We start from the raw sequence: 17,065 nt of genomic DNA on the forward strand, positions 1-17,065 counted from the left end.
CGTTGATATTTACGTCGGTGTGCGGTTGCTCCGTAATTCTCCCGCTGATCCTCTCTCTCTCTCTCTGTTTCTCTCTTTCGCTCTATCCCTCTTTCTCTTGCGATACATTATACCGTATGTACGTTTCGGTACGTGTGTGTCAGTAAGAGAGCGAGAGAGAGACAGAGTTATAGATAGCACATTATAATTCCTCGCGAGCATTGTGTATTGTATATACCGACGATCATCGCGCAGCGCGCAGAGGAGCTCGCCTCGCTCGCGACAGCCCGAGTCTCGCCAGTTACTCACTGTGTGTCATCCCGTTTTTGTATATAAACGCACCTATATATATATAATAATAATATAATATACAATACACAACAGAGATCGCAGCTCGGTACGGATATTATACTATACATATATAGTGCGTGCGCGTGTAAGTGTATGTGTGTGTGTGCAGTGCAGCCCAACTGTGACTCCGTATAGAGACTCTCTCTCTTTCTCTCTCTCTCTCTGTCCAATGTGGTGTCTGTGAACTCCGATATTATAGTGGTGCATCGTCCGTACGTACCAGTCGGTACTATATTCTACAACTACTGCTGCTGCTACTGCTAGTATACTCGCTGGGCTGTGCGTTGCATAGAGTGGCCTGCGCGAGCTGCAGTATACCAGCATAGTGCATCGGTGTTCATCCGTTTGTTGTTGTTGTTATTGTTGTTGTTGATTTTTTTATTTTTTTTTTCGTTCAAGTGGCATTTACCTACGACTCAGACATTTGAGTGTATATACTCGTCGGTGTGTGCGTGCGTGTGTGTGTGTTGTAAAAAAAAACTGCTGCTGTGTGCCTACATATAGCAAGTAAAATATATTTTATCGTGCGGCGGTGCAACGACGTCGAGACTGCTCCGCGTATACATGTCTCAACTCTAACGTCAAGTTAGATACATCATAATAATAATAAGTGTATATAATTCCAAGACTGGCCTGTCACTGAACAAATCGCGGACGACGACGACGACAACGAAAAAAAAAGGTTAGCACTGTGTTCCTCCTACACTCTCTCTACTACTCTCGCAATATATACACATATAAAGAGAGCCCAGGGCGAGGCTTCTCGTTGATATTATATCGGTGTGCGTGCATTATAAGCGCGTGTGTGCATGTTTTCTGCTCCTTTTTTTGTATATTCAGCATTTATGCACGGCACACGCTTGTAATAAGATGTACCCCATTCCGCGAGTATAATCTCTCGGCTCGTTGTGTCTTCGTCTCGCCAGTCACGCTCACGAGTCTGTTTACGTTGCTTTTTCATCGTATGTTCTCGAGCTGTTGTTACTACTGCTGCTGCTGCTGCTGTTGCTGTTGCTGTTGCTCGAATAAATTAATGCTCTGCTTTGCGGGCTGCTGCTGCTATACACAAGCAAATGTAATAAGTACGATGTGTTTCGGTCCAACGACGCCTGCACTGATTTTGGAGCAATAACGAGCAGCAGCCCGCACATTATTTTATTATTGCCTTATTGCTCTCGGATGCGCTTATCTACTTATTAATGCACATTTGCGGCATACTTATCCACTGTATATACGCTTTCGAGACACACACCACTTGTTTATTTGCAGGGAATAAAAAAAGTAAAGAAAATATTTACAGTCTATTAGTGATGGTTGAATAATAAAATGTCTCCTATGCATATAGCAGTTCTGTCTTGTTCATGACAAGTGTCTGACATGTGAGAATTGCATTGTCTCAAACCTGTGAATTATCAGTAACTTTTATTTTGCAATACATATAGTCAATAAGTGTCAAGTGAGTAAGAATTATAAATGAGCTCAACAACTATGTCAAAGAATTATTAACTGTTATCTTCAGAATCATTAGGAATGATTGTTTTAACTTTTAAACAAAGTTCTTTTTGTCTGCAATCTAATTCATTATTCATTCTCTCAGTATGCATTAAAAATCATAAAAATTGAAAAAATACTGGTTGATTATATTGCTTGAGTTAAATACTTTTTACAAGAAAATCATCATAATTTATACAATAAATTAACAACTAGAGCGTTTCTGAAGTGAATAATCATAATGATAATCTGTTCTTTATTACATCCTGGAACCTTGTTCCTTGATTGATCTTAGCATGATAGAGTTTGCATTATAGATTCATTATCTAAATTTCATATAATGATAAATCCAAAGTAAAATATCTTTGATTATTGCACATGGATTCTTAAATTCCTAGGAATGCAGGTTATGTTTTCAATGCACATCTTTTCTTGTTCTACTACTACTCGTTCTTTACATACTTACTAAAACATCACCTACTTTGGTATCATTACAATGATAAAACCATAAAATTACCAGAATCTGTGTATTTAACTTTAAAGCTGTACTTATCGAATAAAAGATTTAGCTGATTAGGCTGATTATTTCAATTTACTTGACTAACGTTGAAGAAAAGTAGGAGCAAGACAAAGAGTCAACTCCAAAAATATTTCTAGAATGTAATATGCCTTTTAAGGAGATATAGAAGCCAGCCAAAATATCAAAATTTCAATCCAGTTTTCTGAAACTTCTAAGTACTGAATATTTTGCCAAAAGGCTCTATGGCAACTTTAAGAACATCAAAATGAAGGTCACCATAGAGCCTTTTGGCAAAATATTCAGTAGAAATTTCAAAAAGCTAGATTGAAATTTTAATATTTTGGCTAGCTTTTATGTCCCCTTAAAGTCATTGTTAACAACAGTTGTAATATCTCTCAGCATCTTATCTCTCTGTACAAAGAAAAAACAAGATACTGTCGATTGTTTACCAAAGTATATGCACTTTTTGTTCTCGATTTGACGTTAAGTAAAAAGCACAAGGATCGCGATTGACGCGTGTTTTGAAGGAGAAAAAAAAACTCGAACGAGCATTGAATTTCCACCTCTATGAGCGAGCCGGACTTTTTTTACGACAAATATTATCGTTGGAAAAAAAATTTCTACTCAAAAACCATTTTATATTATGCTTTTTTCATGAAAAGTATTCTTTCTTTCTCTAACTCCAGCCGATTTATTAGTTCATTTCGAGGCACGATTCATCGGGATACATAGAGCAGGAAATTATATTAAACAGAGAGAAAAAATGGCAGGTTAAAAGTAGCGTTTCCTGCTCGGATAATGAAAATTGTATAGTTCTTTATAACGCCTGCTATTGTGTGTACATGTGTGTGTGCGCGCGCGCAAATGCCTTGTAATGCTTTTTTTATTGTCTCGAGCCAAAATTCGATTAAGCTCTTCGGGTCGAAAGTTAAATAACTCTGCAACCCGGATCGTACTACACCCTGCGACTTATTGCTTATTTCTGCACTAGTTAAATTTGAATGAAAAATAATTCCGTGCATGTACTTTCCATTGAGTGAGCTCGACTCGTGCTTCGGAGCTCTGCTGCCGTTGCTGCTCTGCACACTTTCAAATCGTCGTGATTTAATGATATAGATAAATAGCAAACCTGATAGGGCACTTTCGCACGTTATGTAACGTTGTGTAATGCCGAAAATTTCATTGTCTCGCAGGATGATCCCTTCGAATGCATTCGTACATAGCGGGGCTTACACCTAATGCATGCAACTCGGAATTTTGGCCGCGCTCCGACATCGCGGTGCACACCTGTTAAATACTTGTAATTGATATTGTGCAACAATGACAAATTAGCTCTCCATGCTAAAGAGACGATGAAACAAAACGAAGAAGAAAGAAAAAACAAACCAAAGGAAAAATACATTCGTCAACGTGCGACATTAACACACTCGTATACACGCATGGCACGTGATGCGTGTATACGTCGTACAACACATTGGACTTGGTGTCATTTTTTTTATCAATCAATAAGCTCACGGTCGGTTTGGTATTCTAATGACATTAGCATCGCGCCGCGACGCCGCTGCCGCGCCAGAGGAATCCTTACTTTAATATTTTTCTTTCTTTTTTTTTTTGTTTCGTTCCTTCTTTCTCGCCGCGCGCAGCTCGCGTGCTCGCGGATTGTTAAAATCATACGCGTGTATAAGTATCGGCTGATAAACGTTCGCAGAACTTTTTTTATTTAAGCGAGATCGGCGCTCTCTCTATCTCTCTCCAGCACATTTTTGTAATAAGCCTCGCGATTGTATGTGCATACGAAATCCAACACTCTTTCCGTGCGAGCGTCTATACTTAACTTTTTAAAACAATCTCTTCGAGCGATAGAAAGATGTGTACGGTTGAAATAAAAAAAAGAAGAAAGTTTTGCCTACAAATCGTATACACACATGACGAACGCGTGTCGAGTCGCAAACATTTTAACCTCGGCTAAGTAATAATTAAAGTCGACGAAACGTCAAACGCGCGGTGACTTATTATGCTTATGCCACGGCAGAGGCGCGCGATGTTAGACCGAGCGCGCGTTTAACAGAAAAGCAGCAGCAGCAGCTCTCGTCGTATATATCCGTGCGAGCGGTTTTTTGTTTACACATCGTGCACATGTGTGTATTAATGCTACATACACACGTATAGCGAGAGTGCGTCATATCGCTATTTAAAACTATCTTACATTATGGAGCGACGTTCTTTTTAGAAGTGCCAGTCGAGAGAGAGAGAGAATTCAAATTCTGTGTATCGATTCGGCTCTCGTTCCCTATTCGTGTATATTCATTTTGGAGTCGCGCATTTTGGTCTATAATCTCTTCGCATCCTCTCTCCGTTCTCACCTGGTATACATACCCACTCCTCGAACCTTTTAACGCTCGAAACGCCACCAAAGTATACACACGTGGGTCAGTTCTATTTTTGCCTCGTTCGCGGAGAAAACGGTCTCCTTTGTTTCGGGGCTTTTATCTCTCTCGGAAATTCAGTCGTAACGTCATTTTCCATATTTATTTTTTTTTTCTGCCTTACACACACCCGCGTTCGTCACGACTTTGGGCAGCTATATACGCGATATGGAACGCGAACTCTCTCTCGGACGGCGGCGAGATAGCAATGACCTAAAAATATTTGACTTTGAAAAGTTACACACGCACAAGCAGCAGCAACAGCAGCAGCAGAAACAGAGCCTCATAAATAAAATGCACGCATATTCGAATATAATGGCCTGGAAAGTGTGTACATGGAAAATGTATAATATACGCTCGGCGTGTCTGTGCAATGACCCTGGACTACGAAGAGCGAACACAATCTTGCGTATACGGTCGCGGATGCAGCGCGGCGCATCTGACTCAGTTTACAATGCCCGCGCGCGAGACGATCGACGCGCGAGCTGCTTATAGGCTTATACTACCGATCGATCGGTATACGCGATACATATAATACAGGTTCTTGAGCTCTCGGATCGAGAGGACGTCGCCTGTTTCCCATTTATTTTTTTTATTTTTTCAAAAGATCGAATCAGCCGGGCGCGGTTGAATTTTATTCATCGACGTATCGCGACTATGACTAAGCTGTATTGTAACCGCTTTATTATTGTTGAAACTCGAACGCGAGCACCTGTATACGGGCTAATGCGAAAAGTGCCTTTGTAGGTGCAATAATAATATGTATCTGTTGCGCATCGAACGTTTACACGCACACACACACACACACACATATAGGAGCGCTCGCGAGATAAGATAGAAATCGAAATATATAGAGCTTATATGGCCAATTTTTTTGTCGAGAAAATATACGACTGTACGTACACGTAGTTTTTATCTATTATCGATCGCCAATATTATAAATGTCTGTGCGCGGTTCCACGATATATCTCTTTCGATCTTTCGCTTCATCTCGCGCGCCTTCTTGTTTTTTCGCGACGATCGTCGTCGCTCTCGAGAATCGTATAAAAAAAGATGTATATTTTATTCTCGTTGTATAGGCGATATCGAAGACGCTGAGAATTTTAATTATAAATAATAACGTACGCAACGGGAGCTGCAGGGTCGAATTTTTTCACCGGCCAATATCACGACATATCTTTCGTTCCATCGTCGCGACGGGAGGGTTGGAAACTATATTATCGCAAGAGATACCCACACAAACACGAGTTTTTTTTTTTTTTAACAAAGCGCAAACGTAAGTGATCTTTTCTCGTTTGGCAAATTTTACTTATCTCTTTCTCGGTATGTGTACGCGAGGCTTGATTAATTAACGACGTTTAAAAGGTGCGATAAAGAAACGCAAATTCCTATATTGTATACAAGTTATGCGTCAGTTGTGTATCGCGGCCTATGTAGCAGCAGCGGCTGCAACAATAACGCGAGGTTGATACAATGTTTTTTGCTCGGGCAATCGCTTCTAGCGAGCTTTCAACGCACGCGTAATGCTCACCTACATATTATTGACATAATCTACAATGCCTATATATTGGAAAATGCACGAAAGTGAAAGTTCCGATTTCCGGATTGTGTAGCGCCTTCTCTCCCCCTTTTCGCATGTATCTATGTAATATCGCTGAACTCTCGTTCCGGATGCCTATGTGCGTATGTCTGTGTATAATATAGGCGCGCGTTTGTAATACGTGTGCCGAGCTTATCTCTCTCTCTCTCTCTCTCTCTCTCTCTCTCTCTCTCTCTCTCTCTCTGCGAAGCTCTTTTGCGGACGCAAACACAGCGCGATTCGCGATCTGTCAGTCTTAGCACCCGCTGCTGGCTGTGCGTTGGTATACCCGAACGCGAATTCGTTTCCGCGTTTTCAGCGCCGCGGCGCGAGTTCACCGTGTGTGTTTGTGTATGTGTGTGTATCGTTCGTTTGAGAAAAGGAACAATAATTCCTCAACAGATTTTACGCACTAATCGCAATCGGTTATTTTTTCGAGTTCGTGCCGTTTATTACAATGAGAGCTTGCGTTCTCGCGAGTTTATCGCGCGCGAGAAGCTCGTGCTGATCACGTTGATATCGTGCGTCTGGAAAACGTTTTGCGCGTGTGTGTGTGTATGTGCGCGCGCGTTTGTTTATTTAAATAATCTTATTGGGCTCCAAGGTAAATGAAAAAAAAATAAAATAAAATGAAAAAATTGTATCACATAAGCCGCCTGTATTTACGTCAGAACATTTCAATCACGCGGATTCATAATATACGCACCAGAGAGTTTTTTAGCAAAACATCTGAGCAAAGACTGCTATATATAAAGCTGCTTTATTGCTTCATTTCACGTATTGAACAAAAAAATGTCTGTATCGGCCTCGGCAATGTGTGGAACGAAAATCAACAAGTGTGCGCGCGCGCGTTGCTGCTCCGCTGCTCTATGCTTGAATGACGAATCGTATACTACTTTTTTTTGAAAGGTTTCGAATTGTTTTAGCTTGTAAGTTTGGGATCGAAACGACAATCTTACAATGGATTTGGTAATTTTGCATTGTCTTCGAGTAGGCTCGAGGCTGTCGATTCTCTCCTTGAGACGGTTGATAAAAGTTTAACCAGTCGAACGAAATTCAATACCGCAATCGCAGCAAGATGAGCGCGTTACAAAAACAAACATTCTGTGTCTCTCGTGATTATTACTTCTACTCTTTCGTTCTTTACTCATTGTTTTTCTCAAATATACTCGATCAATGTGTTCGCGCAACGAGTGAACAATTTATTGAAACGCGATCTCAAATTAGGGGCTGCGGCGCTGCTCATCGCTAACTCGAGTACGCATAATATTTGTGAAACTCATTTTTTTTTTACATCGAGAAAGCTCGGGTCGAAAAGATGACTCGCTCGCCGCTCGAATTGTAATATACAAATAATAGTGAGTGCTTTTACGCGCCTCAGTTCCGCGAATGTCAATTTTTGCACTGCAAATCATGTGTATATCCTATACACACAGACACGCTTACAACAAAAGTAACAACAACACAGAAACCTTTCAAAAGCCAGAGATGAAAAAATAAAAATCCGCAAAACCGATAAAAGTGAAATCGGAGGAAAAAAAAGTATACAAACTTTACAGCTCCGAGAAAGCTCCTTGAGATTTGTTTTGCCGGTACGCACATCTCGCGAATGCTGTTATTTAATGGTTGGGCCATAGGCTCATTCTCTATCGTACCTATAGCTGCACACAGCACAAACGAGTTTATTTTCACTTTGGCGCACGATGCATTAAGCGCTCACCGTGCAGGTTAACGATCGCACCTGTATACATGTACATTGTACAAGAATACAGCGATCGGTCGATTTGTCTAAAAATTTTGTCGAATGTGCGCGTGTCGCAGAGCTTATAGATATCGTCGCGGGAGCGCGGAGAGGCAAATTGTTGTCTGCACTTGGAGCCGTGGGCTCCATCATGTTTCTCGAATATTATCACAGCGCGTAAGTCAACGCACACAGCTACACCCCAGCTCCTTTCGCGCGACGATTGAAGAATTAGGGGTTAATCGATTGCATTACAGTTTGTCTCTTACTCTCTCTCGTGGTGCGTTTTATAATAAACACGAGATCGTAATAGAAAAATGTCTCGCTGTCGTCGTTGTGTGTGGCGCGCACCGCCGATCGAGGAGGAAAAATCTTTCGAGAACTCGTGATGTAATGCCGCTCGTGTTGGTATTATTCGTACGTGTATGTACGTCGCGGTGATAGCGCGTCGATGACTAATCGCATGCACATTTATAATATATATAATGCACACATTGCACTCGATGAATGAATTATGATCGTCGAAATATTATTATTCATCGGAAGGCAGGACTCGCTCGTTTTTCTATTCAACCGTATACGTATTATGTATGGGATAAAAATCGAAAAAATTTTGATTATTAATCAGAGCTCTTTCATTTTGTTGTTACAGATGCGTCGACAAGGACAGGACGTGATGCAGGTTAACCTGGCGGGCATCAGGCGAGACATCGTCAATCTTGCCCACAATTACAGCAATGCGCAGGTACGAATCAAAGTTCGCACGCAAAAGCTCAACTTATTGGATTGAATTTATGAGATTTTCATTGTTCACCTCATTTTTATGTATATAGAAAGCCGTGCGCAAAGCGACGAGCAACGATCCCTGGGGCCCGAGCAGCACCTTGATGGCGGAAATCGCCGATCTCACCTACAACGTCGTCGCCTTCACGGAGATCATGCAGATGCTGTGGAAGCGGCTGAACGATCACGGCAAGAACTGGCGCCACGTCTACAAGGCCCTCGTGCTGCTCGAGTACCTGATCAAGACCGGCACCGAGAAGGTCGCCCAGCAATGCAAAGAAAACATTTTCGCCATACAGACCCTCAAAGGTATAGAAATCAGTCGTCTCTCTTTTTAGAAAAAAAAATGATCGTACCGTCTCTATATCTCGCTCTTTTTCTTTCCGATAGATTTTCAATACATGGAAGGTCACAAGGACCAGGGCATCAACGTGCGCGAAAAAGCTAAGCAACTAGTGGCCTTATTGCGGGACGACGAGCGATTGAGAAACGAGCGGGCCCGCGCCCTCAAAGCCAAAGAGCGCTTCGCTCAGTCGATGAGCGGCTTCGGCAGCGACGGCGTCGACACCGTCTCACCCAGCAGCGACGTAAGTTCATTCTCTAAACTTAAATAGTTATCAATTTTTTCTCAAGCTCAATTTTCCATTTTTTTACCTCGACAGTTTCAGGAATGGGAGCCTTGCAATCTGTCGGAATCCTCGTCGAGACGTAAGTATATTTAGCCCAATGTTAATCTACACTTTTATAGTACAAATTGCATCACGTAGACACCATTGTACTAACATTACTAACCCCAAGTATAAAATATGCATCGAGACACTGTATACTATATTTGCATACTATATTTGCATCATAGTCACACGTTCGCACGCACATTATTGTACACAAACATTCATTGTACACATATCACACTGTAGAGTAAACATACTCACAAAAGTAAAGGTATATTGAAAAAACAGTAATGCTAAATTTACCTTTCTTGGCTCGGCTTCTGGGGATCTGTCTCTGTCTCTCTCGCTTGTCGCTGTCGTTGCGTAGATGAAAAGTCGCGAAGAAGCTCATCCTCGGGTGTCATTGTTTCCGCAGCCGAGTTAGAGGCAGCTCGTCCGCAAACGGTCGGCGAAGAGGAGTTACAGCTACAGCTCGCGCTGGCAATGTCAAGGGAAGAGGCCGAGCAGGAAGAGCAGCGGAGGCGCAGCGACGATGTCAGGCTGCAGCTGGCCCTTAGCCAGAGCCAGCAAGATTTCAAGTGAGTATGCCATATCATGTAGGCTTATGTCGCGAATGAAATTACCAAGAGTCAATTGTGTAAAAATGCAATTGCCTTCAACTTGAGAGCTATGTACGTTTTTGATCCACCAGAGCATTATCAAACGTGATTTACGCGTTAAATTTTCAAGTAATCGATAATATCGTGATACTAATTCACTCGATTTCTCGTTAACTCGACAGTGCTTTGATGAAAATTTTTCTCTGAAAGTTTTGCGACTATTACACACGTGATCAATCGGATTATTAATACTCACGCTGTTGCTCGAGAAACGTCATTTCGATTATGTATGCGCACGACAAGTGTATATTTAGATTTCACAAACGATTGTTTTTCTTTTTTGCGCAGGGTGCCTCAAGATAAGCAGCAGAGTCACTTGCTCGACTTGATCGACGTAGATTTGGGAGAAGCAGCGGCCGCGACGGGGAACGCTTCCTCTTCCTCGTCGAGCACCGATCCATGGGGAATGCCGCTTAGCGTTGCTGCTGGCGGCGGTGCTGCTGCTGGTGCTGCTGCTGCCGCGGCAGTGCCGAGACCACAGGTAACGAGAGACAAAATTAATCATAATCTGATTATCGATTATTGTTTAATATTTTACCGAGTATATTCGACATTTATAATTGACCAATTGTTTTCTGGGTGAGAACAGTCGTTGGACTTTCTGTTTAGTGACTTTTCGTTATTTTCGAAGGTACGTGAGTAAAAGAGGTGTTGAATCGTGTGCGCATTGATGATGTTTTCGATTTCATAGTTTTTACGTATAACAGCTAGATTAAATATAAGACGAGTGCCGTAGAATTTCACTTGAGCCATAAATATTTAGGTTGGCCATCATTTTATTTCATACACTAAATCAAGACATCGCATACATTCCTTTGGTTTTGTCTTCTATTGAGTGATGAGTGAATCACAAACTCTAACTTATAATAATGTCAAAAGGTATTAATGCAATTAATATCATACGTTTGAAAGTAATAATTATAATCATAATTAATATCAAGTAATGAATTCATCGCATTTTTACTCATGAGAATATCTTATCTCAAATAAAATGTATCTTTCTTTAGCAGAGTCAAAATGATCCATGGTCAGTTCCATCAGCTCCACCTTCAGCCAGCAGTGCTGGTGCAGGTGCTGCTGCTGCTGCTGCAGTATCAACTTCTGTTGATCCTTGGGCACCAGTTTTACCTCAAAGGCCGAGTAAGTTAAATGATATTTACCTTTATATTAATATAGATCATTGGTTCTAATAGTATTTTTAACAAATCGCTTGATTGATTTTTATCATCATTAGAATTGAAATAATTGTATTTTTTGCATGTTGTATGGTTGATGCTTCTCTTTGTTTTGGCTAACAGCATCGCCAGGTAATAGTCATCAAATAAGGTTTAATTTGCTTTGTACTTTTTTCTTTGTTACCAATTATCTAATCTATATCGATAAACATAATCTTTAGGCACTTGATTTTTTGAGTGGCTTGAAAATTAATAATAAGCTCATATTTTTTGAAATTTTTGTTTAGTATGACTGTTTAGTTTAAATAATCTTTTATTAATTTTCATTTATTAGTTTTATCGGCAAGGTATCATTCGTACACATGAAACTTGTACACGGGCATTTCTGTACGCAAGTAAAATGTGTCCAATATTTGTACACATAATCGAAATTTTTTTTTTAATTCAAATTACGATTACGATTATTTTTTTTAATTTTTTGATTTTAAAAAAAATTTCGATTATGTGTACAAATATTGGACACATTTTACTTGTGTACAGAAATGCCCGTGTACAAGTTTCATGTGTACGAATGATACCTTACCGTTTTATCATTACCAATATAACTACCAACACAAATTAATAAGTACAGTGCAAAATAATAAACTCAAATGTAAAGCACTCAAATGAGCGTATTACTAACAATTCAATTTTTTAGCTGCTACCGTTGATCCATGGAAAGTACCAGCTGCTTCACCTCTTACTGTTGCTGGAGCAGCAGCCCCTCGAGTTGATCCTTGGGCTCCTGTATCTGCAACTAACTCTGAAAATAAGGTAAAGAGATTATTTTTTTAATTTTATGTACATGAATAGTATATTACGTGCCTACGGAGCGAAAAACTGGAAAGCCTCAGAGCACGTGTAATTATCGTCAGAGGCGAAGCCAAGGTCGATAAACGTGTGCTCTGAGGCTTTCTTTTTCGCTTCATAAGTGCATATACTATTTTTCATGAATCCCCATCAGAAATTAACTTTTTCGTTTTGACTGCCGGGACGAAAAAAGTTAGTTTCGTCCGGGGTAGCATGAAAAGATGTATCTAACTATTTGACAATTTATCAGTCTCCAACACCAATTGGATTTATTTTGCCCACTACAACATCTTCTGTAACTACTGCAAGCTTCAATTCAAACAACAGTAATGGATTCAATGGTTTAGGGTCTGTTTTTAGCAATTCAACAAATCAAAAGAGTAGTCCATTGGATGATCTTGATGAATTTGATATTATAAGTAATAGAAATAAAGTTGGTACGAGTCCACTACCTTTGAATAATGGTAAGTGCTATATAATAATAAGCAAGTGTTTTTTTATTGATTGAATATGAAGATCTCACTTTGTGTTTTATTTTCCCAGGTAATACAAATACAACGTCACCAGATCCATTTGATTTGAGAGATCTTACTGAAACTATACCAGCCAGCACTGGTGCTGTAAAAAAGACTCCACAATCGTTTTTGGGTGAAAATTCGGCTCTGGTAAATTTGGACAATCTTGTGAGCGCGACTACGCTAAAGAATCCAACTCCCGCACCAGGTGAATATATATTTTTTTAATATGGTTTATAATATTAATATAATAATACAGGTAATTCTAACATCACAATGTTTGAGCATCAATTAACGATGTATGAATAATCTTTTTAAATCGAAAAACCTTCGTTTTATGTCCGCGAGCAGCATTTCATTGGAAGTAATTTTTGTGAGTATAAAAAAAAAAAGAGAAATTACAAAAAATGTGCATGGGAGCATGAATTTTTATTTCAAATTGAAATATTTTATTATTTCTTCTCTGCTTAAATAATTAATTTTACGCATTTCGCAACTTTTATAAAAATATTTCTTTCGTAGGTGTTTTTAAATGTGTTTATTTACAATGTTTTTTGATTTAAATTCTATGATTTTTGCGTCAACTTATTTTTATTTGACACTATATTCAATAGTAGGCTGCACAGTTTTGGCACATTTTGTACGATTATCGTTTTTACAGAAAAATTAGAACATTTTCAAATATAAGCATTAAACAGAATAGTAACATAGTTTTGTTACATTTTCGAGCGTGAAAGAAACCATTATATACTTTGTTTGACTATTTTGAAAAAAACGAAATTGCATAATTAATTTATCTAGAGTTACTACTTTATTCGTTGAAATATTTCCTCCCCATTGAGATGAACACTGAAACTATACTTGTTTAAAGCATTTAAAGTGTTTCCGTTTTTTTCCTTCGAAAAAAACATGAAAATTAATCTTTGAAAAAAATTGTTAACAGCACCAGCTTTCTCGGCCAATCCATTTGCTCCTGTGGCATCTCCGCCGCGTCCGTCGATCAACCAGATACGGCAAGATCCTTGGACCATTGGAGGCGCAAGCTCGACAACACCCGCGGCTACTGCCAATCCGTTCCTTTCGTAGCCGCCCACACGAACATAATTATTACATTTAAATTCACTGCAATCTGCTTCTGAAAATCTTGAAAAAATTATCATCATTATTGTTAGAGAAAACTTAGACGTAATAATCAGCTCTATTCGTCTGAAGAGTACGCGTTTTTTACACTTATACTCTTTTTTCATGTATGATAAACATGAAAATGTATTTTTCAAGTATCTATAATATTATCTTTATGATTACTACTATAATTGGTATGGTACGAAACCAAGCAGATGAATTTAAAATTATCAGAATTCATATAAAGTGAAATATAAGTTGCAAAAGACGGTTGTTTGATGAAATTTTCAGTTACATCAGGCATTGGACTTGAGAATTACTAGGACTGCTCGCATTTTATGAAAAAAAAACCCATTCAAATTTTCGCCTGCCAGCGCATCTTTGTCCACCATGTACTGTTGCGTCGTACAGGGTTTGTTTTTTTATGTATTTTGATTTAAAATGGAGATTTTGATTAACGAGTCCTAAAGAATCATGAAAAAATTAACGTGTAATTTAAGCCAGAGGAGCGCCAATTTTTTGTATTTAATGTAGCGCACGTATGTTCTACATACTAAATGACAATTTTTATGCCTGTTAGATATTGCTGTTCATGTTGTGCTAAAAACCACTTAGATCATCCACGTATGTCCGATTGAATTCTTTTTGATTTATAAAATAAATAATTATGGTTTTCAAGAGTCGGTGATGGATATAATTTTAAATAAGTGTTACTGAGAAAAAAGCGAAATATTGAAAAAGACTATAACGCAGTATAGTACTTGTTTTGAATGAGGAAATGATGAAAGAAAAGATGAATTATATTTTTATTTTAAATGTATACAGAAATGGTAACGGCATGTGCGTTACAAACATGCACTTTATAATGAATTTTTGACCTGTTTAATAACTTTAATCAATTTGTCAGGTCAAGTTATTAACAAATATTTGTACATAAAAAAAACTTCATCGCCCTTTTGATTTACATTAATTTATATAGATCATTATGGTAATACTATTTTATTTTATTACGTAATTTATTCTTAGAAGAGGTATCATTATTGCTCTATGACGATTTTTTAAAATAAAAAGTCTAAAACAAAATCTCGTCTTAGTAAAGTAGATGTAGCACCTTTGATTTGCAATAAATAATTAAATTATCAACCAATAACTCAATTTATAATTGTAAATTTTGAAATATACATAGGGTTGTTTAGTAAATTGTGAATAAAAGTTTTTATCCTGATTTTTGATGATAAAACATTTCAATTAAGCATTATATAGACAAATTTTCCTACAGAATATTATTTTAGTACATTCTATTATAGATCAGTCAATTTACAATTTCGGCGTCATAATAGTGCCCTTTACAAATTTATTTTATAAAACTATTATTTACAAACAAAGAATACTTCCTTATAAAGAAGTGTGCATTGAAAGTTGCACACAAAGGTACGAGATAAGATTTTCGTTTTTGTCCACCAAATTTATACATTTTTTTAAGAAGATAACTATCGTGATTTTTATGTTTTGTTTAAAATTGTATTCGGTTTTGTTTTTTTTACGACAAATCTATTATTTTTTTTGTTCAATTTTAAAAAACGATTACTGACATTATATTTCATACTTGGATAAAAGAATAATTAAACAAAAATGAGCATAAAAGATACTAATTATAATGATAAAAATTGGAAATTAAATCTAATATTAATACTATTAAATTATTATAACTCATTATTATTGTAGTCATTATAATTTATCATTATTTATCATGATTAATATGTAATTATATGTTGCACATACTATATAATATGAAAATGTAATTTTATATCAACAATTTGTATTTGTTACTGTTTCATCCAACTTACCAGTATCATCCCTAATTTACTTTATGATTGCAGTTATGTGTTTCAACATTTATGATTATAAAAAATTTTATTATATAAAATATGTAAGCTGCAGGACTAACAATTTTAATCTAAAACTCTTAAAACAGCAATGACTGAAAATAGTTCCCACTTTTGTGGAATTCATAAATTCTTGAATCAATTGAGCTGTGGAAAACATTATGATAATGTAATATTAAAGATAATGATTTTTCAAACAGTACAAAAATAAAATAATACATGAAAAATGTAAAATACAACGGTACGAACTTAATTTTAAGAATAAAAATTAAAAATTAAAAATTGAATAAGAATATTTATTTACTATCAATTATAAAATATATAAACATGTATTTTACATCTTTACAAATGAAATTTTTTTTTTAATTTTGTTAAGTTACTCTTAGTGATAACCCAAGTAAAATCCTATTGCACTTATTATTTTATGCAATAATTACTCTTAGTCTTTAATGATGGTAAAATTAATGAATCAGACTTTTGTGTACAAAAATGAATGCAATGAAATTACTATTATTACAGATTGACAAATATCAACTACTATACGTATCGTTTTACTGATAGAATCATTTACATCAAAAAGTAGTCTTATAAAGAAGTATCATCTGATGAATTATACGACATGGTAGGAAGATAATATGACTGTATTTGAGCATGCAGTCTCGCTACTTCCTCATCTTCTTTTTCTAATGCTCTTATTAACTGTGCAAATTGCACTGCACCTAAATGAAATATTTAAATTAAAATATTTTTATTTTATCATTTATGAAATAAGCCACATTTGATTATGAATATAAATTTTACCATCTCTTCCATCAGTGAAACCATACTTTTTTATTACTTCCATCTGAATTTGCATTACAGTTGGAAATACAATTTGCATTGTTTTTAACATTTCATTACCAGCACTGTCTTTGGCACTGCTAATTTTTTGTACATTTTCTGGTTCTTCTAAAGCTGTCAAAACATCGACGAGGGCAGCTGTCAGAAAAAATTTGCATGATAATTATGAGACCATCATTATTTTTTTAAAAATTGAGTTTGGCTTGTTAAATAAAATTAATACCTTTTGCGGCTTCCGTCGTAATTGTCATCTTCAGAATAACGTAGTGAACAAACGTGAAGTGTGTTTTAATATTTTGGGAGTGTTTATAAATAATTCTTATGAAGTTACTAATAGTTCAATTGAAAATTAAATTTTTATTCACAAACTTTCGAGACGTTTGTAAGGTGCTTTCGATTGACAGATACTGACAAAATCTTCTATTTATAACCTCAAATAGATACGTCAACTCAACCTGACTTCGGTAAGTTTGTAAAC

The 17,065-nt window shown here is 37.2% G+C and overlaps 2 protein-coding genes across 11 annotated transcripts; one reads left to right on the forward strand and one right to left on the reverse strand.

Moving 5' to 3' along the window:
- Positions 1-165: 165 nt before the first annotated feature.
- Positions 166-15,086, forward strand: LOC106653267 (epsin-2). 10 transcript variants are annotated; one of them, XM_014372668.2, is made up of 15 exons: positions 166-1,012; positions 8,740-8,832; positions 8,921-9,179; positions 9,261-9,457; positions 9,533-9,578; positions 9,909-10,119; positions 10,489-10,681; positions 10,790-10,831; positions 11,208-11,340; positions 11,499-11,507; positions 12,073-12,188; positions 12,475-12,688; positions 12,768-12,947; positions 13,091-13,112; positions 13,683-13,771. In XM_014372668.2, exons 2-14 carry the CDS (start codon positions 8,740-8,742, stop codon positions 13,105-13,107), a joined length of 1,710 nt encoding a protein of 569 aa, XP_014228154.1. In that variant the 5' UTR covers positions 166-1,012; the 3' UTR covers positions 13,108-13,112; positions 13,683-13,771. The 10 variants fall into 10 exon arrangements, with proteins under 10 accessions (XP_014228154.1, XP_014228152.1, XP_014228146.1 ...); XM_014372666.2 differs by lacking the exon at positions 13,091-13,112 and having other exon boundaries at positions 170-1,012; positions 9,957-10,119; positions 13,683-15,086; XM_014372660.2 differs by lacking the exon at positions 13,091-13,112 and having other exon boundaries at positions 172-1,012; positions 13,683-15,086.
- Positions 15,087-16,332: 1,246 nt separating this feature from the next.
- LOC106653124 (protein C10) lies at positions 16,333-17,041 on the reverse strand. The gene is made up of 3 exons (XM_014372380.2): positions 16,811-17,041; positions 16,549-16,725; positions 16,333-16,466 (listed from the first exon to the last, which is right to left on the reverse strand). The coding sequence occupies exons 1-3, from the start codon at positions 16,836-16,838 to the stop codon at positions 16,333-16,335; spliced, it is 339 nt and encodes a 112-aa protein (XP_014227866.1). The 5' UTR covers positions 16,839-17,041.
- Between the last annotated feature and the right edge of the window lie 24 nt (positions 17,042-17,065).

This window comes from Trichogramma pretiosum, unplaced genomic scaffold, assembly GCF_000599845.2.
Source record: "Trichogramma pretiosum strain Unisexual culture from Peru unplaced genomic scaffold, Tpre_2.0 scaffold30, whole genome shotgun sequence".
Lineage (NCBI taxonomy): Eukaryota > Metazoa > Arthropoda > Insecta > Hymenoptera > Trichogrammatidae > Trichogramma > Trichogramma pretiosum.